Here is a 24542-nt window from a genome sequence, read left to right on the forward strand (position 1 = left end):
CTGTGTTCTTCCTCCTCTACTGGGCTTCTTCCTCAGGCAACAAGAGCATGTAGAAGGCAACCGATCATTTCAGGAGTCAGTACCACTCTGATTCAGAGTCTCAGGTCAAGTCCTTCATTTCCATGTTGAGGTAGGCTCACTGAGTCCCATAGAGAGAGTCATTCCACCAAGTTATCCTGAGAAAGTCTGAGTTGAGTGAGCAGAACTGGATGGAACTGAACTATAACATCCTGGCCTGAAGGAGCTAGTGGGTGGGGGTGTCTTTATGGATCTTTTCCCTTAAAAATTCCACGACCATCTCTCACATGTGCTCCACAAAGTGATCTTTGCTCTGCACCATCCACATCTAAGTCTATCTGGCTATATAACTTTTTACAGATTTCCAGGTATATGGAATTTTAAGACATTGCAAATATATAACAAGATTGGAAGTCCTGTATAGTACCTGAATGAAGTACTGATTTTCTTACGATTTTCCTCTATAATCACTTTATATTCTGAATAACAGTTTGTTCCATAGATTAGTTCACTGCTTTTCAGAGAGAAATAATAATATTTGTTGGGAGAAATTATATTTTTCTGAAGTGAAAATAGTTTTCTGGCAATTAAAAAGCTGTCTTTTGTTTGATGTGTCATAGAAATTCTTACTGAAAATCTCCAGTTGGAGATTTCTATCATCTGTCACCCATTTCTGATATTCTTCTTTCATCTTGTAGGGTGGTCTAATCTGCTTTTCAACTCTTTTTTTATGACTGGTACCACCATTACATTTAACATTCCAAAACCTAGAATAATCCTAGACATTCTCTTTCCTTTACTCCTCACATTGGGTTCATTGCTAAGACCTGCCAATTTTATCTTGTAGGTACCTTTCAAATCTGCCCATTTCACTCCCTTGCTGTCTCCTTTATCCAAGAGAGTGTTATTTTTGCCTTGAATATTTAAATGGCCTTCTGAAAGGAGTTGAATCCATATTTACTATTTTTTTTCCCTTCAATCCCTTCTTCACAGTGCGAACAGAATGATACAAAAATCTGAGTATACCATTTCCCATCCCTAGCACACCACACCACACACACATACACACACACACCCCAGGCAAAAACCCTTCAATGATTTCCTTTGACCTCAGAACAAAAGACAAAACAAAACCAGCTTTTACTTCCCTACCCATATCTCCAGCCTTCTATACTACCACATTTCCCCCCATGCTGTCCATTCCAGCCAGAATAGCTTACTTCCTGTGCTTCGTATTTTCCATATTCTCATTTACAGTTCCTTTACCCCTGCCATCTCCTCTGCCTTGAAATTTTTTTTCTCCCTTCCTCACCCAGTTGACAGCCACTCATTATTCAAATTTCAACTCAGTTACTATCTCCTCAGTTATCATTTCTTCATTTGACTCCCCTGACTTGGTCAAATTCCTTATTATATATTTATACCACCATAAACCTCTCCTTCTAAGTACTTCTCAGAGTTGGTCTTTACATTTGTTTTTGAAATTATTTGATTAATAGCTCTATCAAAATTTGTAAGTTCCAACAGAGCGAAGATCATGTTTCTTTTTGTGTCAGCACATTGCCTTGGACATGACAGGGATTCAACAAATATTTGTTGGATGAATGAATGTTATTCCTGCACAGTGGTAGTTTCTCATTTGTGTGTGTGTGTGTGTGTCTCTTGGAATTTTTTCTATGGTTCTAGATTTTCATATGACAACTGAGCTTTTCTCAGACACTACCAAACTGTAAGATTTCTGCCTATCATTTCAACTCATCCTGAGGTTTCATGCTTCCCTGAGATACTTTTGTTCATTTGTTGCTTTTTCTTTACCAAAAAATAGACAAATTTCATTGGGTTTTCTCCTCCTCTTTCTTCTTTTTTCTTTTTAAGTTCTAGATACATAAGTGTCCAGAACGATTTTATTAATTTTTTAACAGTTAACTGTGGTGTAGTTGATATAACCTGCACATATTTAATGGGTTTAATATTTGATGGGTTTGAACATACTCATATACCCATGACACCGTCTCCACAATCAAGGTAATAAACATATCTATCACTTCCAAAAGTTTCCTCCTGCCTGTCCTCCACTTTTTTTATGTATGTGTAAGAACACTTAACTTGAGATCTACTCTTGACATTTTTTTAGTATATGATGTAGTATTGTTTAACTATAGGTACTACGCTGTATAGATCTCTAGTTCTCTAGAATTTACTCATCTAACAACTGAAACTTTATACCTGTAAAACAACTCTCCATTTCAGAAATGTGACCTAGACAGATCTTTGATAGCTTTCTACTCAAACTATTGTTATAGACTGAACCATGCAACCCCCCCAAATTCATAATTTAAGCCTTAAATCCCCAATGTGACTATATTTGGAGACAGGGCTTTTAGGAGGTAATTAAGGTTAAATGAGGTCATAAATATGCGATGCTAATTTGCTGGGATGAGTGGCTTTATAAGTAGAGTAAGAGAGAGATCTCTCTCTCTCTCTCTTCCATATGAGGACATGGCAAGAAGGTGACCATCTGCTAGCCAGGAAGACGGCTCTCACTAGAAACCAAATTGGCTGGCACCTTGATCTTGGCCTTCCCAGCCTCCAGAATTGTGCAAAATACATTTTTGTTGTTTAAGCCATCAAGTCTATGGTATTTTGTTATGGTGGTCCAAGCAGACTAATGCAGGCATGTTGCCATTGGTAAAAAATAAAAGAATTCTTCCTTCCAATAACCAATGTACACTGGTGTCATTTTAAGAGAATATGTAACCTTGTGTGTTTATATGTTGGGAAAATAATTATTTTCTTTCTTAAAGAAAGCCTTTATTTCTCTGCATTCTTTCATCCAAGGCTAGAACAGAGATTAATAGACATAAAATCTCATTGTATTCTGAGTCAGGAAAAAACAATACCAACAATACCCTTTCTCAAGGGAAAGATCTTATACTTGGAGGTCTTTTTCAAGTCATCTTCTAAGGAATAAGAGTATAGAACTGAAGACCTTTCATGAAAGTCTTGTCTCTTGAGCATTTTATACCAGAAAAGGCTTGGATAAAGTCCAAGGAAAAGTTTCAGATAGGAATTCTAGGTTCACATGGAAAGCAAACGTGCAAGCAATTTGAGGTTTATACTTTGGAGGTCTTTATACCACTTTCCCATGTCAATTTTAAAACAAGAAGCTCTTTAAATTTTCATTGAGCCTGATCTTGCCATTTGTGGCCCAAAGAGTACAAGTCCGTTGATGGAAGAATAGCTTTACACACTCTTCTCAATCTCCAGGGACCATGATAAAGTAAACCCTATATTTCAGTTGTTCTTCAGTAGCTGAAGTGGGAATAGATTGGGTTGGGCTGAAGTAGTCCAAGGAATAATCAGGTATTTGTCCAATGGCCTATGGAACAACTTGCTCCTAGCTATAGGCAAAAGAACAGCAACAGTTTACCACCACTGGGAAGTTTAGATTTTGGGGGGGAAGAAGGGAACTGTAAATGTAAGGATTTATTTATTATTCATATAAAGGTTATGGAGCTCTGGGCATGGCTCTCTGTAACATATATGTGCACTCAGATTCCCCAGTTGCCTTTCACAGACCTCCATCAGCACTGTGTGGTGTCTCAGCAAAAATTTGGCTAGCCTTTCATAGAGAAATTGGATCAGATTTATTATTAGACTTCTTGTTCTAGTGGTTTTTCTGTTGGGTGGCAAGATGTTCATCTCAAGGATTACATAACAGTTAATGTTTATTCTCTCAGAAAATCTATTCAAACTTAGAAGTTCCTGACCAGATAGGATAGCCAACATCATAACACATCCATACCGGCAAAGTGAAATGAATGTTCCAAAAGGCACCCACCGTATTTGATTATGTTGTAAAAGGACAGTGTAAAATGTCAGTAGCACATGCTCTTTGTAAAGCATTTCCAAATAGAAAATTTCGTGTCAATCATCAAAGAAAAACATGTATTCACTCATAGGCCACTAAGGATCATAGAACTATATTTGCATTTGCTCTAAAGGGTAGCCGCTACTGACAGCCTTGAACAAATGTTTTATTTGTGAGGAACTCTTTTATTTGTGAGTTTCTAATATTTTCAGTGTGCTTGGTAGACACACTTGCAAAAATGTTTGTGTATATGAAGATATACACATGTTGCTTTGGCTAAACTTGATCAACATCAGCTGATATTTAGGGATGTTTCTGTGCTTCTTTAACACTTTGCTTGGCCACTGGACACTTCAGAATCTTCCCTTATTCAGATCCCATGTTAAAGTTTTAAGTCCAAAAGGATAGTTTTCCCCAAATTTAATAGCTTTTCCCAAATCGATTGGCATGGAACATTTATTTTTGCACCAAGTTTTGCTATGTATATAGTAGGACAGATAAAGGAGTCTATTTTATTGCAATTCAAGAATAATTCATCTTGTTTGGTAAGAACTATGTACATAGGCAACAAAAATGAAACATTTGCATCACCGGTAAATGGTCTATGAAAAATCATTCACATGGTCCTCCTCAGATAATATGTGTCCAAATAATATGCATGAAGTTTCATTTTACTCTATAATTGCCACCAGAAATCATGTAGCTTTTGTTTATGAGGTCACTTGTAGGAGCTGAGTGTCAAATGGGATAAATACAGACACGCTAACTTCAGAGGGCACTTTTTAGTTAATGAAAAATATTATCTCAATACTGCTAGTTCATAGTTAAAATCATAAGGAATATTTCCACTGAATTAAAACATAAGAATAAATAAAGCCATCAAGTTGTTTGAGGTTATATATTTCAAAGTTATGGATGCTTATTAAAATAAAAGTTAAAAAAAGAATATTATTAGATTTTTTTTTTTATATATATTTTGTTGAGGCCTGTCTTGGGCTGCTCTAACAGAACACCATTGACTGGGTGGCTTCTAAACAACAGGCATTTATTTCTGACAGTTCTGGGGGCTGGGAAGTCAAAGATGAAGGTGCCAGAAGATTCCTCACATGATGGAAGGGGTGAAGGAGCTCTGTGGTGTCTTTTTTATACAGGCACTGATCCCATTCATGAACGATTTGCCTTTATAATCTAATCACCCACCAAAAGCCCTACATCCTAATACCATCACTGTAATCCAATTACTCTTGTCTAATAAGAGGATTTCAACATATGAATTTGGGGGAGACACAAGCATTTGGTCTATAGCAACATCTAATGAAAAGTTATATTTATTCTGTACTATGCTCTATTTTTATTAATGTGCACTAGTTCTTTGTATTGTGTAATTTTTGTAATTTCAAAAGGTTTGAGTTTCCACCAAAAGATTAGAATCTGTTAAATAATCCAAATTATTTAAAACAAATCCAAACTTGTGTTTTTTATTTACTCATTTTAACTTACACTGTCTTTAAGTGAATATTTAGTGATTCCTTAGATTTATATCAAAGATTTTTAATTATACTGATGAAAGTTAAGAAAAAAAGTGTTCAGCAAAATCGTTCAAATGAGGATTTTATGATTGCAGTGAAAAAATCTTTAATTAAAACTTGTTGGGGACCTCTGCAGTTGAGGTGCAAAGTTAGTACCAACAATTAGGTCTCTGAACTTGACACTGGAATTTTAGTGGATGAATCAACAGTGAAATATTTTCCTCAATATTTTTATTCAAGTTTTTTCTTTTTTTTTTTTACTTAGGGTTTTATAATATAGGTATTTCTTTTCACAGATACTCCTAAAATTTGAAAACTTTTCCCTCAAATTAGGAAAACGTTCATTTTCTACTAGCCCTAAAATTTTATGATTCCTCTTAAAATTTTCTGATGAACATGTGGTTACTCACTGAATTTTGTAGGTATTGATTTCTTCATTAATTATGATAATATTTGTTTAATGATCTCTCCTTTGATTAAAAAAAGTAAAATTAAATTGTTTTGAGTTTAAGGCTCTGTGTTTCAAATTTTAATTGTCATGGGTTATTTCTACAAAATGTCGCTTTAATAAAGGTATTTATGAAAAAAATTACTTTGAAAATCCAATTACTCTTGTCTAATAACACATTCTAGAAATGATATCTGATTTTTAATCTTATATTGACATTGTAGCGTCCAAGGAGCAGAGGATGTTAATCTCTCATGGGCTCAGCCTCTAGCTATGTTCTCAGTAGGATATGATGGACCCGTATCCAGCCCTTATTGATCTTGAAACTCACCAAGACTGGGTTTTTAGATTACATGTTCACAATGTCACAGTAATAGTTGAGAAAAATAGGTCGGTAATAAACAAATAAAACCAAACACACACAAATACATAGGAAAGTAAGACAGTAGAAGTACCCACGACAGACAATGAAGTCCCTAAGAAGATTAATTGAAGTACTTTTGCTCTGGCTCCCCTAAATCTGACCTTCCTCCCCTTGTCTGGGTTCTAAATCCTAACTCAGTTTGCTTCCCAGGAACTTGTGTCCAAGAAGCGGGGGAAATAAAAACTTTTCTTCTGGGACGCCTGGGTGGCTGCGTCGGTTAAGTGTCTGCCTTTGGCTTGGGTCATGATCCCAGGGTCCTGGGATGGAGTCCCACATCCTGCTGAGAGCAGGGAGCCTGCTTCTCTAAAAACAAAAAACAAAAAAACTTTTCTTCTTAAAATGTTAAGGTAATGAATTAAGAGGTTCCTGGAGACACTTGTTTTTGTCTTTTTTACATATTAGTTTTGTAATTAGATATGAAATATGTCAGTACAAGCTTGACATTTTAACTGTTTTAAAGTTATCACCCTTTAAAGATGCCCCCCCTCCACATACACCCAGTATCCTCAAGTCATTTAACAGTTAACTCAAATCATCAGAAATACAGTAGCTTGGTGGCATTTGTTTTGATAAAATATTGTTCCTGAGGACCTATAAAATCCATCTTACTTTCTATTTCATTTAAGAACTTTATTTTATTTTTTCTAAAGATTTTATTTATCCATTTATTTGAGAGAGAGCACGAGCAGGGGGAGGGGTAAAGGGAGAGGGAATCGATCCCAGGACCCTGGGATCATGACCGAAGGTAGACGCTTAACCAGTTGAGCCACCCAGGTGCCCCTCATCTAAGAACTTTAATATTAAAATCATAAAGGACTTGATTAACTAGCACTAACTTTTTCTATACAAGTCATTTCTTCAGGCCAATAAATTTTGTTCTTCCTGAATTGATATATGTTACCAATATCAGTATATATTAACTCTCAGAAATCAACTCTCAATGACCACTTTGTGGATCAACCTCTGGACATTTTGCTTATCTCCATTTGAAGTTCCTTTTAATTTAAAGTATTTCTGAGCCAAATTTTCATTCCCTGCAGTAGATACATAAGAAATAAAAACATATTTTAAATGGAACTGAAGAAAATTTACTGTAAGGGCAATTTATGGAAATCTGTTTATACAACATATTCCAGGGGTTGACATGGTCATTAATTAATCTTCCTTCTTTTTCACTGAGTTTCATAGAATAACTCCAAACTTAGGTTCCCCTTAGTTTGCATGGAACTCAATGAAATAAAACATTACGCCCCATAAAGGGTAATTATTTGTAAGAAATTTATTTATGTATTTATTATTTGTTATTCATTCATTCATTCATTTTAAAGATTTATCTATCTATTTTAGAGAGATCCAGAGCGCGTGTGAGCGGAGGGAGGGGAAGAGGGAGAGAGAGAATCTCAAGCACACTCCCCACTGTACATGGAGTCCCACTTGGGGCTCAATCCCACGACCCTAAGATCATGACCTGAACCAAAATCAAGAGCTGGATGCTTAACCGACTGAGCCAGCCAGGTGCTCAGAAATAAATTTAAATAAAATTGAGGAGTCATTTAAAAAGAACTTACACTATTAAATATGGAACACTTTTATAGACATCCCCAGCCTCTGAAGGCATGTCTAGTTCTGACTTCTTTTGAGAAATGATACATATAATTCCAGAATGGATGAATCAAAGGCATTTATTCAAATCCTAAACTGTCTTAGAGTGTGTCAGCTTGAGTTTTATCCAGGGACATCTTTAATGACCATTTAGATTGTAAAGGTAACTGGGGAGTTTACATTGACTTTACTCTATTGAACCATAAATATTTTCATGTATGTTTTGAGAAGGTGTTATGAATTTTAGTTGCTGTAGAAAGTTTTCAGTTACATTTCATTTAAATAAACATTAAAGACAAAAGTCAAAGTTGTAGTAAAATTTTAAGTTTGTACTTTTTTACTTTGTTATGGAGATTTTTATGATCTGCATGAAATGTGGTAAGAATTGTATTTGGACTAGGAAAAAAACAGGAAATAAATCTGCCTAAAAACAACTGATTTCTTTTAATACTAACAAATTGATTAAAAAAAATAACATACCAGCTTAGAATATATTTATCAGACTGGAGGAAAACCATGGTTAATATGATTACCAACTTTTATATGTATTTAAACAAACTAATTAGGATTAATTGTATAGTCATTTCAGAAATACTGTCTAGGGATGCCTCAGTGGCTCAGTCAGTTAAGCATCTGCCTTCAGCTCAGGTCATGATCCCAGGGTCCTGGAATCGAGTCTCACATCAGGCTCCTTGCTCAGGGGGAGCCTGCTCTTCCCTCTGCCCCTCCCCCTGCACACTCTCTCTCTCTCAAATAAATAATAAATCTTAAAAAGGAAAAAGAAATACTGTCTATTCAGCATATATTAGTTATAGTGACATATGGAAGTAAAATGCCTTTAAAGAATTATTCAAAATATACTATTTTAGTGTTTGAATGAAAAGAAAACTTGAATGGAGATAATAATAATGATTAATTTATTTTAAAAAATAACTGTTCTCTAGACCAACTTTTCCTTTTCTTATTTTTTTATGGCCAAACTTATAGCATTATTTTTTATTTATTTATTTTTTAAAAAGATTTTATCTATTTATTTGAGAGAGAGAGAGGGAACACGAACAGGGGGAGAGGCAGAGGGAGAAGGAGATTTCTCGCTGAGCAGGGGACATGACATGGGGCTCCATCCCAGGACTCTGGGATGGTGACCTGAGCCAAAGGAAGATGTTTAAGTGACTGAGCAACCCAGGTGCCCCAACATAGTGCTTTTTATTCTCCCTATGTGGTCACTATATTACTTATAGATGTTTTTCAATTTCTAAAGTAAGAAAACTGATTAAAAACATATTTAAAATTAATAAATAGAAAGATTTTACAACTAATATTAATGAATGAATAGACAGATCCAAGAAATTTAAGTGCTATTATATGATGCTCTCTCAAACTAGTCTAGATAAAACCAAGCTAGAATATTCTGTTTCATGATCAGAGAAATCCTACAGTTGAGTCCACCATGGTAACTCATTCTTTTAGATTGAGTGAGATAGCAATAATGATAACTTGAATTTTTATTCTACTCAATTTTTATAAAAACCTATGTGACAGAAAACCCTAGTAATACATATGCAAATTAAAACTAAGAGGTAGATGACAGATTAAAAGATTTTACTTAAATTTAATATTTCTTTTTACCAATAGCTCACAGTACTATGAATGACACAGATGTCCCTATGGAAACGACTGAATGCATTCAAAGTCAAGGAGAAGGTTACCGGGGCACCATCAATACTATTTGGAATGGAATTCCATGTCAGCGTTGGGATTCCCAGTATCCTCACCAGCATGACATAACTCCTGAAAATTTCAAGTGCAAGTGAGTATATTAGGCACATATAAATTTCAGTAGACTCTGCAGGAAATGAGGTGAAATGGTTACTCTACTAATTTCTGTGTTAGAAATTCTTAAACTTTAGTGTGCCTAGGGACAATCAGGAGTTAAAAGACAGATTCATCCACCCAGATATTTTGCTTCCTTAGGTCTGAGATCTGGACCTCAAATATGGATTTTAATGAATACTCTAGGTATTTTTGAATCAGATGGTTGATGTACCATATTTTGGGAAACATATCCCTAGGTTTCTGATCACAGCTTTGATTTTGCAGGTGCATTTAATAAATCATTAGCGGTAATGATAACCAGGCAAGTTTCAAATTGGTGCCTTCTTAAAACTTCACATTAATTTTAAGGGAGATTACATATTTTTTTTTCTTTCACAAGAAGAGGCATACCTTGATTTCAATCAACAATGTAAACTGATGCGTTTTTGACCTTGAAGCAATATTATTTTTAAAATTTTAAATATGTTTTCTGCTGTTTCTAGATTTCCTTTCAAGAGTGGGAAAGTAAAACAATTGTTTAGACCAATCAAGCCAAAGAAACTGCCCTTGAATATCAATTATATTGCTGTTATGTACCTTCTCCAAGGCTGTTTTTTTTCACCACTTGACTTCTGCTACACAGAACAGCCACAATGCCATGTGTTTTTAAATTGTCCTCCTTGTTATGAGGAACATAAAATGATTGCTTTTGAAATTTATAACACACGTGCCATTCGTAGTGGCTTTGCTGAAATAGCGCCTATAAATAACATATATTGGCTTTATGTAATTGGCTTTTAATAAGAGAGCTTAACATTTCAAGATGGAGAATTATGAGCACTAGTCGGTCCATCCACTGGAGACAGGAGATATTTTATAGGTGTTTTTTTGTTTTGTTTGTTTTAGTTAATTCAATGTATTTGCTTAGTAAATATTCATGTTATTATTTTTTTTCATTATTTTATAATAAAATTTTACTTGTCATTGTGGGTTTGCTTCCCTCATTTTCTTCATAGCAGTTGTCTCTGTTCCTGACCCATGTGTTTCACACCTCAGAAATAAATACCGAAGTAGAGAAAGCAAAGAAAATGAGGAAAGATTAGTTGAGACAAAGAGAGGAGACAGTGTCAGTGCCATTCACATGTTTTGTTAATTTCTAATGACTGGTAATAATACTCATGTAAGAAATTGTGTATGTACACATATTTAGAAGAATTTAACTAAGCAATTATTCATCTAAAATAGCAAAGTTGTGTAAACTTGATGTAAAACTCAATGCACATATTTTATACCAACATAAATTTTTAAAATATAAGTGCGGAGGGATGGGGTGGCTGGGTGATAGACATTGAGGAGGGTATGTGCTATGGTGAGCGCTGTGAATTGTGTAAGACTGGTGAATCACAGACCTGTACCTCTGAAACAAATAATACATTATATGTTAAAAAAAAAAAAAAGAAGAAGAAGAAGAAGAAGATAGCAGGAGGGGGAGAATGAAGCGGGGGAAATCGGAGGGGGAGACAAACCATGAGAGACTATGGACTCTGAGAAACAAACTGAGGGTTCTAGGGGGGAGGGGGGGGGAATGGGTTAGCCTGGTGATGGGTATTAAAGAGGGCACGTTCTGCATGGAGCACTGGGTGTTACACAGAAACAATGAATCATGGAACACTACATCAAAAACTAATGATGTAATGTGTGGTGATTAACATAACAATAAAAAACTAAAAAAAACTTTAAAAAGGCCTTAATTTTACAGAAATATTTATAAAATTTCAAATAACTTTTGTAAATCAATAAAGAGGTACTTTGTAAGGGAAAGAAATCTATGCAGCAAATTAAGTAAAAAAAGTACAGAAATCAAGGAAGAAATAGCTATCGTGTTTTTTTTTTTTGTATCAAATGTTTGGATAGGTAGAACTTCCCTTTTAAATGAGAGTAGTTAACAGTTATTCATAATAGCCTTTCTTCAGCAGAGAGATACATGTTGTTTCTACATTATATATGGGCCATGAAAACATAATAAATAATAGGCCAGTTTTTTTTTTAAATTGTAATAGTTGAGAGTCCAAGTGTTGAGAATGAGTGAGAAAAATGAAGTGGTACTATTTTTTCCCTTTCATGAAGCAGTAGTGTTTCTGTGGAACTCTGGGCCTGTGGAATGAAAAGAATACAGACATCTGACAGCCTTTATTTCAGTAATATGGGCAATGTCAGTTGTGTATACTGAATTCTAAATTTTTATAACTATCCTAAATCTAAAACTTAGAACTCTATTTATAAACATGCATGCATTCTGGGATTCTAGAAATGTAACCGCGCTAACTTACCATTTGTAAGAACTCAGGCAATTTACATTAACATGCTTATTCTCAATAGGGACCTAAGAGAAAATTATTGCCGAAATCCAGATGGAGCTGAATCACCCTGGTGTTTTACCACTGATCCAAACATCCGAGTTGGCTACTGCTCCCAAATTCCAAAATGTGATGTGTCAAGTGGACAAGGTAATGGCTGACATTTTGCAGGGTGGACATGATTAAATTCAGGGGAAATGCCTCAAGAGAGACCTACTTCTTGTTGCACTGGTTTGCTGGTTCCCAAACAAAATCACCAAGTCTGAAGTTGCATTTCTTTTATACATTCATTGGCTCAACACTCACTTATTTATTTGAGCGTATACTAGTGCCAGGCACTGTTTTAGACACTGGGGATAACTAGTAAACCAAACAAAATTCTCCGACTCCGTGGAACTCCAGAAACTCCAGCAAACAGAAAACAGGAACAAAACAAGCAAAATGGAAGTGGGAATAAGTTAGTTTGTGGTAAGTGCCAGAGAGAAAATGTCCCAGGGTTAGAGCGGAGGGTGTTGTTATTTCATATTTGAATGGTATGGGAAGATCTGACATACCAAGGGAACACTTAAGGAGCACCTGGAAGAAGCAGTGTGTGCCATGTGCATATATTTGTAAATAGCATTCGAGGTAGAGGAAACTGCAAGTGCAAATGGCATGAGAAGGCACAGTGTTTGAAAAGTAAAGGAAAGGGACAGCAAGCACACCACTGTGGCCAGTACAGAGCAAGGGGGAGAGTCACAGGGGATGTGGTTAGAGAAGAGTTGGACTAAAATCGCATATGCCTTATAGGAATTGGAAGGATTTACACTTTTATTCTGAAAGAGAAGGGATTCTGTTGTAAGGTTCCGAAAAGATAAATTAGATGATCTGTCTGGTTTAAGTTTTAACAGGATGACTCTGGGTGCATTATGGAAAACAGCCAGAACTTATGACAACTTCTGACAACTTCTCCCAAACAGGAGAATTTGTTATGCGGCTGTTTCAGTAACTCAGGAAAGAGAGGAGAGTGATGTGGACCTGGGGGGTCAGCAGTGGAGATGATGTGTAGCTGTGGGGTTTGGGTTAAATCACCATTATACTGGGAAACATATATGCCATTGAAGATCACTGTTTCAGGGAGAGCAGCAGAGAAAAGTCAGACTGAAATAGGTTAAAAAATAAATCATTTGTCAAAGATTAATGAAGATGTTGGAATCTGAGCATTTATTAGTATATAATGAATTGAAGGTTATGATTTTTAAATAATCATATTCTTTCTCATAAATTTAATTTTGATGGTCATGGTCAGTCCTAAATCATCCTAAAAAGCCCAAGCCAAATTTAAAGCTCCATTTCATAGATTTATTGTTCTATACATACTTCTTCCATCCTTTAACTTTTTCTGCAGTGCCGTTTTTCATGAGCAACTGTTAAAAGTTGTAGAGGGAAGAGGGGTTCAGTCCCTTTTCAGTCAATTTCACTGTTCTTTGGCAGATTTTAAAGGTCAGTTGGAAATAAAGTTGAAACTGATGTTTAAAGGAGGTTTAGTACCAGCTGGATCTTCTTTGTCCCTGTATTGTTCATTTAAACACGCACTGATAATTTGAGATAGAGGGAAATGAGAACAATTGTTTAATAAGCTTCTTATGTATATTAAGATGCTTTTATGTACATATATATCACTTACCAAAGAATCAGGTAACACAGTATGAGAATTTTGGATCGTACAAGTTAAGCTGATGATACTGTTTATCTAAAAAATCTAGAAATTAATAGATGAGGAAATTAGTTTTATGAAATTTAGATAACTTGCCTAAATTCTCAAATTAGCACAGTTGGGATTGAATATAACCTTCCTTAGAATGACCTTTCCATTACTTTTAACAATATGTTATATTATTTTCAACAATATATTATACCTGATACATGCAACACATGCAACAATGTGCTAGGTTCTGTGGGGCCAGTTAAAAATGAAGAAATCCACTTAACAGACACTGTTAGCTAATCCAACCTAAAACTGTGAAGTTTTAATGGTTATGCCATTGTGTGATACTGCGAAGCTAATGGTATGCATTGCTAAATATGTGATATGCATGTATGCATGCACATACATACACACGGAAGGATGCTGCTCTTATCCTTCTCCATATAACATATAAACACAAATAGACTGATGAATCAGAAACATTCTTCCTAAGTCTTGCAACATCTGAATTAGCATATATGTGAATGCTCTTCCAATTAAATATTAAACAAATATTAAACAATATTAAACTAAAAAATGAAAAGTGAGATTACAGACTTTCTTTAAAAATGTTTTTAAAACAACTTGTTAACTTATATAATATATATTTAAAGCAGTAAACGGGATGCAAGTCATAGCTTTAAATGGTTATATCAAGGGGCGCCTGGGTGGCTCCGTCATTAAGCGTCTGCCTTCGGCTCAGGTCATGAACCCAGGGTTCTGGGATCGAGCCCCACATCGGGCTCCCTGCTCAGTGGAGAGTCTGCTTCTCTCTCCCTCTGCCTGCCTCTCTGCCTACTTGTGCTCTCTCTCTATCTCTCTGTCAAATAAATAAATAAGATCTTAAAAAAATAAATGGTTATATCAATATCATAAATAATGAAGAAAGTGAATGAAATTTCAAACTTAGAGTTGGGGAAAAAAAGTAAGCCGAAAGCAGTATAAAAAGGAAAACTACCAAGAAAAAAAGAAAGGATGAAAATATAAAATGGTAACTATCAAGGGGGAAATAACCATTGAAACAGGAAAATTAGAAGACATAAAATACTGTTTTATATAACCTCATGTAAGAAACTTTGAAAATAAAAATGAAATGGATAATTTACTAGGAAAATTAAAATTATCTGAATTGAGTTGCCCCTGATCAATTCAATTAGTCAAAGAATTAGACCTATTCTTATAGAAGAAATATGGGAATTTATTAATGAAAACTGTTCCATCAACAATATACCGTGCCTAGATGTGTTCACAGACCACTTAATCTCAATGTGCCTAGATGTGCTCACACACTTAATCTCAGTGCTACATATATCGCTATGTAGCTCAACAAATACAGTAAAACTCCCACCAGTAGTGATGACATTATAATATTAATACCTAAACATGATGAAGATAACACAGGAAAAAAACAGTAAACTTATCTCATTTGTGAATATAAAAATTTTAAATGAAAGGAGTGAAAAATCCGATAAAGCAACTTAAAAAATAACACATAATGATTGAATGGAGTTTAGTCTGAGAACAAAAATGATTCAGTTTTAGAAACCCATTAAAATAATTCTTCTTAGAAAAACAATCATATAATAAATGTCAACAAATTTTGAAATTCCTGTTACAAAATTCACTCCTTTCTCATAAAAGTACCCAAATAAGAATTTCTGGAATACACACACTATACACACATACCCATATATCTATATCTATATCTATATCTATATCTATATCTATATCTATATCTATCTATATATAGAGAGAGGGACTACCTTAAAATATATATTCACATTTTAACATATACACATATAGACACATAGACATGCCCACATACAAGAAAGCATTTATCCATTATACCTGATGGGGAAACATTACAGACGTTCTTAGGAAGTTAAAAAAGAAAACAAGAAAATATACTATCTTTACTCTTTAACATTGTAAAATATAGGTTAACATAGGTTAACATATTCCTCTTTAACACTGTATTGGAGATATTATTCTTTATAAATAAGAAAGCATATTGATTGGGTAAAAAAGCAAAAGATCTTTATGCAAATTATGTAATAGTAATATACTTTGAAAATTGAATTCAAGTAATAAAAAAATTCACTAGAGTAACATTCATATATGAGTTTGTAGATTTAATTAAGGAGAAAACAATATCTATAATAGCAACAAAAGTGATGGAAACAGGAATAAATTTAGAAAGAAATATGCAAAATTTTTATAATAACATTTTAAAATCACCACTGAAAGCCACAAAGTGTACTTTAATGGGACAAAGCATCCCTTGTTTTTGATATTAGAACTCAACATCGTAAATACATCAATTCTACCTTATTTATTTATTTATTTATTTATTTATTTATTTATTTATTTATTTTTAGAGAGAGAGAGAGCGCGCGCTAGCAGGGGAAGGGCAGAGGAATAAGGAGAGAGAGAATCTTAAGCAGGCCCCATGCTTAGCATGGAGCCTGACATGGAGCTCGATCTCAAATCCTGAGATCATGACCTGAGCCAAAATCAAGAGTTGGACGCTTAATGGACTGAGCCATCTAGGCACTCCTACTTAAGTTAATTTATAAATGTAATGTGATATTAAGAAATAGATCCATAAGTCTTCTTTTGATACAAAAAACCTCATTCTGTAGTTCTCTTGGAAGAATAAACACGTAAGTATATTATGTAAAATCTTGAAAAATAAGGGTGATTAGAGGTAATTAACCTTATCAGATATTAAAACATTTTATAAAGAGCTTGTAATTAAGACTTTAGTTCTAGTGCAATGAATAAATTGACAATTGGAAAAAACACAGAGGGCAGAAACAGACTCCTTACAGAGATTTATTTTATTAAAAATGTAGCACTATGTATCACTGGATGAAAAATGAACTTTTAAAGTATAATAATGGATAAAATTATAAATGATAAAATTAAATCCATGCCTTATACCATACCCCAAAATAAACTTCAAATGTATAAGAGATCTGAATTTAAAAAAAGAGAACCATATAGATACTAGAAGTAAAATTGGAAGAATCCCTTTTTAACTTAGATATGGTGAAAAGCTTTTTAATTAACACTCAAAATCTAGAGGAAGCAAAAGAAAAAAAAAACTATAAACTACATTACAAACCTACTGAGGCAAACGCTCATGTACACCCATACACTATATATATATATATATACACATATATATTCATTCATTTATTTTTATTTTATTTAATTATTATTACTTTTTTAGAGAGAGAAATAAAACATGAGAGATAGAGCAGGAGCAGGGTGGGGGGAGGAGCAGAGGGAGAGGGAAGGGAGACAGAAAATCTTAAATAGGGTCCATGCCCAGTGCAGAGCCCAACATGCGGCTTTATCTCATGACCCTGAGATCATGACCTGAGCCAAAATCAAGAGTCAGATGCTTAACCAACTGAGCCACCCAGGTGCCCCCCAAACCCATATTTAAATAAAAAGACTAATGACAAATTTGGGTCTAAGTATTGAAATGCATATTACAGATAAAGAGAAAATATTTTTAATATATAAAAATTCTGAAACTAAAAACTAAAGGACCAAAAAACTTAAGTAATTAACAAAATACGTTGAGATTTCTAAAAAAATAGTATGTATATATAAATTCCCTTCAAACACATAGAAATTATGCTTAAATTCACATGTAACAAAAGCACCCTTGACACCTATTTCTTATCTTCTTACTTTTCATCATTAAAATAAACAAAGGCCCCTTGGAGAAATTGATGATTCCAGGAGGCCTGGGACAAGAAAAGAACAAGGTGAGGCTGGAATATCTTTCACCAGTAAGTTAAGAAGTGCTAAAAAACTCATGTTTTCCTCTCAAAAACCTATAACCCATATCTAATCATGAGGAAAACATCAGACAAACCCAACTGATGGACATTTAAAAAAAAAAAAAAAACTTGACCGGGGGTGCCTGGTGGCTCAGTTGGTTAAACATCCCACTCTTGATTTTGTCTCAGGTCATGATCTCAGGGTCATGGGATAGTGGGATCCAGCCCTGTGTCAGGTTCTGTGTTCTCTGGGGGAGTCTGCTTGAGATTCTCTCCCTCCCTCTGCCCCTCCCTCCTTAAATAAATCAATCTTTAAAAAAATGCTCAAAAAAATACTTGACCAATTTTCCTCAAAACTGATGTCATCAAATAAGAAAGTCTAAAAACTGTCACATTTAGAAGAGCCTAAGGAAATATGACAACTAAAGATAATGTGGTATCATGTGGAATCCTAGAATACAAAAAGGATATTAGGTTAACAACTAAAGATATTTCTGAGACCATGAAGACCAAAATATGGTCTTCAGTTAATAATGCATCAGAATGGCTCAATAGTTATGACAAATCTATCATACTAATCTGATATTAAAAGTAGGGAAAACTGTGTGGTATATGAGAACTCTCTGTACCAACTTACAACTTTCCTATAAATTAAATCTATTCTAAAATAAAAAGTTTACTAAGAAGGAAAGAAAATATATCATAGCCTTTATTCAAATAAAAGGGTAGTGGTGGTAAGGAGGATGTCTTCCTCCAATACAGAAAACATATATGCAAAAAACCCAAAAATGTATAAAAAAGTAGCACTAGTGTACTGCATCGCACAATTGCTTTCTTTAAGTAAGAATCTATCTAAAGAATTTACTACCTAACAGCTAAAGATTTAAACTTTCCTAATATAGAAACAAAAAACACACCATCAGAGCAAAATGTTTTCATTGGTATATTTTGTTTATGTACAAGTATTGGATTTTACAAGTTTTTGCTTTCTGAAAGCAATTTTATTGTGCACTGGAATGACTGCTATGTTATCTGTATCAAATCCTATCTTATTTGAGTTTTTATATTTAAGCCCAAATTCCTCATAGTGTTATTACGAAATGTGATCCATGGATTTGAAAACATGACTGTTGAATATACTTTTTCACTATGTTAACTGATTCTTGAACAAATTATTAAATTATTTATTTAAAATTTTTATTAGGACTTGTACGTATTTATTATGATTACAAAGCATATTTATTCATTTTTAAAAAAGATTTTATTTATTTATTTGACAGAGAGAGGCACAGCGAGAGAGGGAACACAAGCAGGGGGGAGTGGGAGAGGGAGAAGCAGGCTTCCCGCTGAGCAGGGAGCCCGATGCGGGGCTCGATCCCAGGACCCTGGGACCATGACCTGAGCCGAAGGCAGACGCCTAACGACTGAGCCACCCAGGCGCGCGGCTTACCAAGTTGAAAACAGAAATAATCTTGATGTATATTTGTAAATAACATTTTACAAGTCTACAGTTCTCAGTCATATAAAAATCAGGAATGTTTAATGGATCATCACTTTTAAAATATGTGTTATTATTTTAAAATATGGAATAGTGTTTCTTTTCAAATGTAGAACTGCAGCTCACATGTTTGGAAGAACTTGACTTCTTTTTTAAGATATTTTAAAATTAGGAATATGGACCCTCCTATCAATGTTTAGTAAAACACAGATTACTCATCTGGGGAAGAAAAATGAAAAATAAAACCATATGGGACACAGTAAAAGGCGCAGAAGCCAGTTTAAAGTGGCTTCCATCAGCTAACTTTGGAACAGTTTTGAGTATCAAAATGAGCAACAGGAGTAGATTATATATAATGCTGAGTAAAAAGAGGACAGAAGAGTGTGCAGAGCCCCACTTCTACTACAGGCAATAGTATGACTAGTAGGAGTAGCCATGGCAGCAGCGGTACCAGTGGTAGTAACAGAATACTTACATGGGAGGAGTAGGGGAGAAGAAAACAATGATAATAAATAAAGAAATGTAGGAAATTGAAGAACAACTATTTTAAAACCAGCCTAGTAATGACTAATTCATGCAAAGGTAATCAAAGTATGCTTAAGCCATTTTCTGAAAATTTATTTGGAAATAAGATAGTCTCAGGGGCCCCAACAATCTTCCTTCATATCACTTAACCAAGTTATCAAACTCACCACCAAATATGGAACAAACTGACATCATATGTTACAAGAGAAAATGCTCTGAAAAGGAAAAAATACCATCTATGTCGTAATCCCGTCTTTAGCTTGCTTTTAATCATGAGAAAATAATCAGACAAAATGGAATTAAAGAGCATTTGCAAAACAGCTGGCTTGGGTGACTCAGAATGTTAATCTCGTGAAAGATGAAAATCAGAACAAAACAAATGCGATGAGTATATGAGTATTCATTATATCATTCTTGTAACTTTTCTGTGGAGCTTACTTTTTCTGAAGAAAATACTGGGAAATATATATGTCATTCTAAAAATTCTCATTTCTTTGGTATCCCTAAGGGCCACTCATGTAACTTTTTTCTTTGATTTTTTTTGTTCAATTTGTAATGAGACACATAAATCCTATTTTAAGGAAGAAGAAATTTGGCTGAAAATAAAGATACTTTAACTTGAAATTTTTGAGTATCTTTGATTTGTACAGAGTGTGTTGTCAACTTTTACGTTGACTTTCATGAATTTGCATACTTGTAAAAATGTTTTTGTTCTATACTTCCCTGTATTCATTAGTCCTCTTTCATATATTTTATGTTTAGATTGTTATCGTGGGAATGGCAAAAATTATATGGGCAGTTTATCCAAAACCCGATCTGGACTAACATGTTCAATGTGGGAGAAGAACATGGAAGACTTGCACAGGTGTGTAAATATCTTTCTTTCAGTTCATAATATAGCAGATATTATATTCAGATATGCACACTGCTATTTCTATTCTTATGTATTATAGTAAGCCGATAAAAACATTAGATTTATTATTCTGTGCAACTCAATTTAGTGTATTCTCTTCATGTAACAACCTTTTTTCTTTTTAAAGATTTATTTATATATGAAGGAGAGAGAGAGAGAGAGAGCAAGCGGGGAGGGGGGAGGGTCAGAGGGAGAGAGAAAATCCTAAAGCAGACTCCCCACTGGGAGCCTGACCTGGAGATCAGGACCTGAGCCGAAATCAAGAGTCAGCTGCTTAACAGACTGAGCCACCCAGGAGCCCCCAAACTTAAATAAGCAATTCAATCTAGCACATTTTTATTGAATATTTACTATGTGTTCTGTTCTGTGATAGGTGCCCATGGGAGACATTAATAAAAAAATGGGCATACATTTTGGCTTCACCTTCAAGGATGATATGGTCATATTGAGAAAACAACTGTATAACTTGATAAGACAGTGCATAATTAAGTGGCAAATCTAGTGTTTCAAATAGTGCATTATATGATTGTGTTCTCATAATAATTATTAATTGTTAGCATCAGTTCATGAAAAATCAGTAAGTTACCATTTTCATGTACATACATACCTTAAATATCCACTTAACTATTAAAAACTTATAGAAACAGGTTTCCTGGTATAGCTTTATTTTGACACATTAAATTTTTCTACAACTAAAGGATGGTATAATATGTAATTGAAAAAAACCTATATATTTCAGAGAATTAGAGATTTCGACACTGGACATATTCACAGAAAAATATGTCTGCCACTGTCTGTCATTCCACCCTAGCAATAGTGCTAGTATGTTTTAAATTACTAAAGAAGTCTGAGACATACTTGTGACATAAAACTGATTTTTACCAAAATCCCGGAATAGCATATGCAGTAGAATAGAAGGAAAAGTGTTAGTATCATTTGATCAAGTACTTATGCCGTGGTTGCTTTCCATGAGTTATTATCTTATTTGGCCATCACAATCTATGTGGAAGATATTTCTGTATGTGTGAATAAGAATTTAGGGGCACCTGGGTGGCTTAGTCGTTAAGCATCTGCCTTCGGCTCGGGGCATGGTCCCAGGGTCCTGGGATGGAGCCCCGCATCGGGCTCCTTGCTCAGCGGGGAGACTGCCTCTCCCTCTCGCACTCCTCCTGCTTGTGTTCCCTCTCTCGCTGTGTCTCTCTCTCTCTCTGTCAAATAAATAAATAAAATCTTAAACAAAAAAAGAACTTAAGGGCTCTGAGAGATTGAGTTATTTTGCCTCTAGTCCTACTTTAATTCTCTTCCAAAATGCACTTACTAGTGGATGATATGGTTTCAATTAATTTACTTCACAAACAAATAATGAGAGTTCTAAAGCAGTGCTCTCCAACATAAATATGCATTTCACATATGTAAGTTGCACGTGTACTTTTGTTTCCTAATAGACACATTTAAAGAAGTGAAGATAAACAGGCAAGACTATTTTAAATAATATTTCTTATTAATCCAATGTATCTAAAGCCTTTTCATTTCAATATGTATTCAATATAAAAAATTGTTAATGAGATCTTTTACATTTTTTCATATTAAAGCTTCAAGATCTGCTTGAATTAGAGCACCTATTTGGGCTAGCCACATACCAATTCTTCAGTAGCCACATGTGGTGGCTAGTAGCTACTGTATTGGAAACTGCAGCTCTAGGATTTCAAAGATAAGCAGAATTCTAACCTCATGGATCTCACACTCTAGAATGCCAGCCAACAGCAAATGCCAATACCATATTATAAAAATCATGAAAAATAGCATATTTTATGCTATGAGAGTGCAAAGAAGTTTCCAGATTTAGATGGTCAGGAAGTCTTCCTAGAGAAAGGGAAATTAATTGGAGGATATATGTTAAGTAGAAGCTGGTCAAAGGACGTGTAGGAAGAGAGTACATCAGGCAGAAAGAATAGCTTGTCCCAAAGCCCACAGACTGAAGTGTTTGAAAATCAGAAATAATTTTGGTAAGGTTGATAGTATAATTTGGTTAATGTCCACAGAAAAGGAATTCTCCAGTAGCAAGACCATATAGGGCCTTGTAAGCTGTGTTTAGAACTTTGGATTTTTTCCTAAGCATTAAGATTCATTACAGAATTTTAAATGAGAATTAGCATGATTAAGATTAAATGCTAATTTCGACACTGCTATTTGGTGGATCTAGCTCTTACGGACTTGTGAGAGACAATTGTACCAATCCGGCCTTCAGAAATCTCTGAAGATTTGGACATTGAAAAGTTGATATTTTTTATGGCAGAAGAATTTACACCTCAGAAATTGGCAAGGACAACAAATAAAGACTTCCTACACATCTCAGAGTGCCCTTTTAAACATTACCAACATATCACTGGAAATATATGACATATTTATTTAGGGAACTCATGGTTATAACCCTTAATTCACTGAGTTTGGGTTGGACATTAGGAAATAGTTAAAAGTCATTTGAAAACAATTTGTGTAAATTGATGAATGGTAAAATTTCATGGTACCATTTTGGTTTAAGAATAAGCTGCAGTTGGGTAAAGACATAGTACAGAATGGTGGTTTTGAACATTGACTCTGGAAAGAGCCATTTGTTCAAACCTCTGCTCTGCTGCTTATAAGGCATGTGACCTCAGAAAAATTGTTTTCTGTGGATTTCTATTTCATCAAATATAAAATAGAATAATCTTAGAACCAGTCTCATTAGGTTGGTCTAAGGTTATATATGTAAATCACATAAAATAGAATCTGGCACATAGTAAGTACTATTTGTGTTTACTGTTATTATTGGTCCAGAAAATGAACCTGAGTTTGGAAAGATAGTTCAACCTTACCTGGCCAAGCTCTTTCCAGGTTTTAAATGACCCATTAGTTACATTCAAACATGGTAGTAATTAATAATCCAAAACAAATTCAATTACTTGTATAGTTTTCATGACTTGGTCAGGATGGCCATTTGGAATTTGGCTTTATTAATCTTATCAAAATAAATATAAATACTGATGCTTTATGACTGGGCATGGTCTAATAAAATGACAGAATATTTTTGCTTTTCTTTTGTAATAAACTTAGTTAAGATGTAAAATGAGAAAGTGTTACTCAGTTATCTTTCAAAAACTCATATATTGTAAGTATATAGTCACTGAAAGTTTAGATTTTAATTATTTCATTAGCACACTATTATTAATTTTTCAGAGTATCTTTCTGTCCTTTGTCATAATGATGTTGCTAGTGATGCTTTTTATGTTTCTGAAACATGAAAAATACTTTTGCAATAGCTTGCTTTTTCTATGTATTTTATAACCTTGATCTTCTTTGTCATCTGCTCTTTTTCTGGCAGTGTTTCTCCATTTCTATGCATAGGGGTGTTGGTGGTCACCTTGCCACTGTAATTATTAAAGAGAAGCAAAGTCACAAAATTTTTCATCATTTTATCTATGCTAATTATGTAGTCCTATTCCATAATCCTGAGTAGAGAACATGTTTCCAAACTGCAAGAACAGCAACAAAATAAGTCTAAAAGAAAATAACCAAAATTCACACCAAATAGAAGCTTGCACTCTATCTATAATGAAAATTACATGTTAGGATTTTTTCTTCTTGGTGACAGTTTGTTTCTGTTGGAGGAAATGAGCATCTTGTGATGTTTAGAGTTTGTTGTTTATGCAGGCATATCTTCTGGGAGCCAGATGCTAGTAAGCTGAATAAGAATTACTGCCGGAATCCTGATGATGATGCCCATGGTCCCTGGTGTTACACGGGAAATCCTCTCATTCCATGGGATTATTGTCCTATTTCTCGTTGTAAGTACTTTTAATGATCTTCTTCAGGTGAAATATTTTAAATATGCTGAATATCCTTTAAATTGATACCTCAATCAGAGGTGGAAACGTAGGAGGGTTGGAGTCAATCCTAAAGTAGGGATGCATTCCAGACAGCAACACACACACACACCCCTTTCTTCATCTCTCCTGTAGACAAGGAGACATTCTGCTGAC

General features: G+C 34.4%; 1 protein-coding gene across 2 annotated transcripts in view; it reads left to right on the top strand.

Moving 5' to 3' along the window:
- The window catches only part of HGF (hepatocyte growth factor), a 74211-nt gene that overhangs the window by 30740 nt on the left and 18929 nt on the right, over positions 1 to 24542 (top strand). For both annotated transcript variants that reach the window (XM_045864797.2, XM_045864798.3), the window contains 4 exons: positions 9528 to 9702; positions 12087 to 12214; positions 20373 to 20475; positions 24214 to 24347. In XM_045864797.2, the coding sequence (XP_045720753.1) occupies positions 9528 to 9702; positions 12087 to 12214; positions 20373 to 20475; positions 24214 to 24347 (540 nt within the window). The remainder of the gene's footprint in view (positions 1 to 9527; positions 9703 to 12086; positions 12215 to 20372; positions 20476 to 24213; positions 24348 to 24542) is intronic.

Source organism: Mirounga angustirostris, unplaced genomic scaffold, assembly GCF_029215605.1.
Source record: "Mirounga angustirostris isolate CCGP_5_RB_7025 unplaced genomic scaffold, mMirAng1.0.hap1 SCAF_12, whole genome shotgun sequence".
In the NCBI taxonomy this organism is placed as follows: domain Eukaryota; kingdom Metazoa; phylum Chordata; class Mammalia; order Carnivora; family Phocidae; genus Mirounga; species Mirounga angustirostris.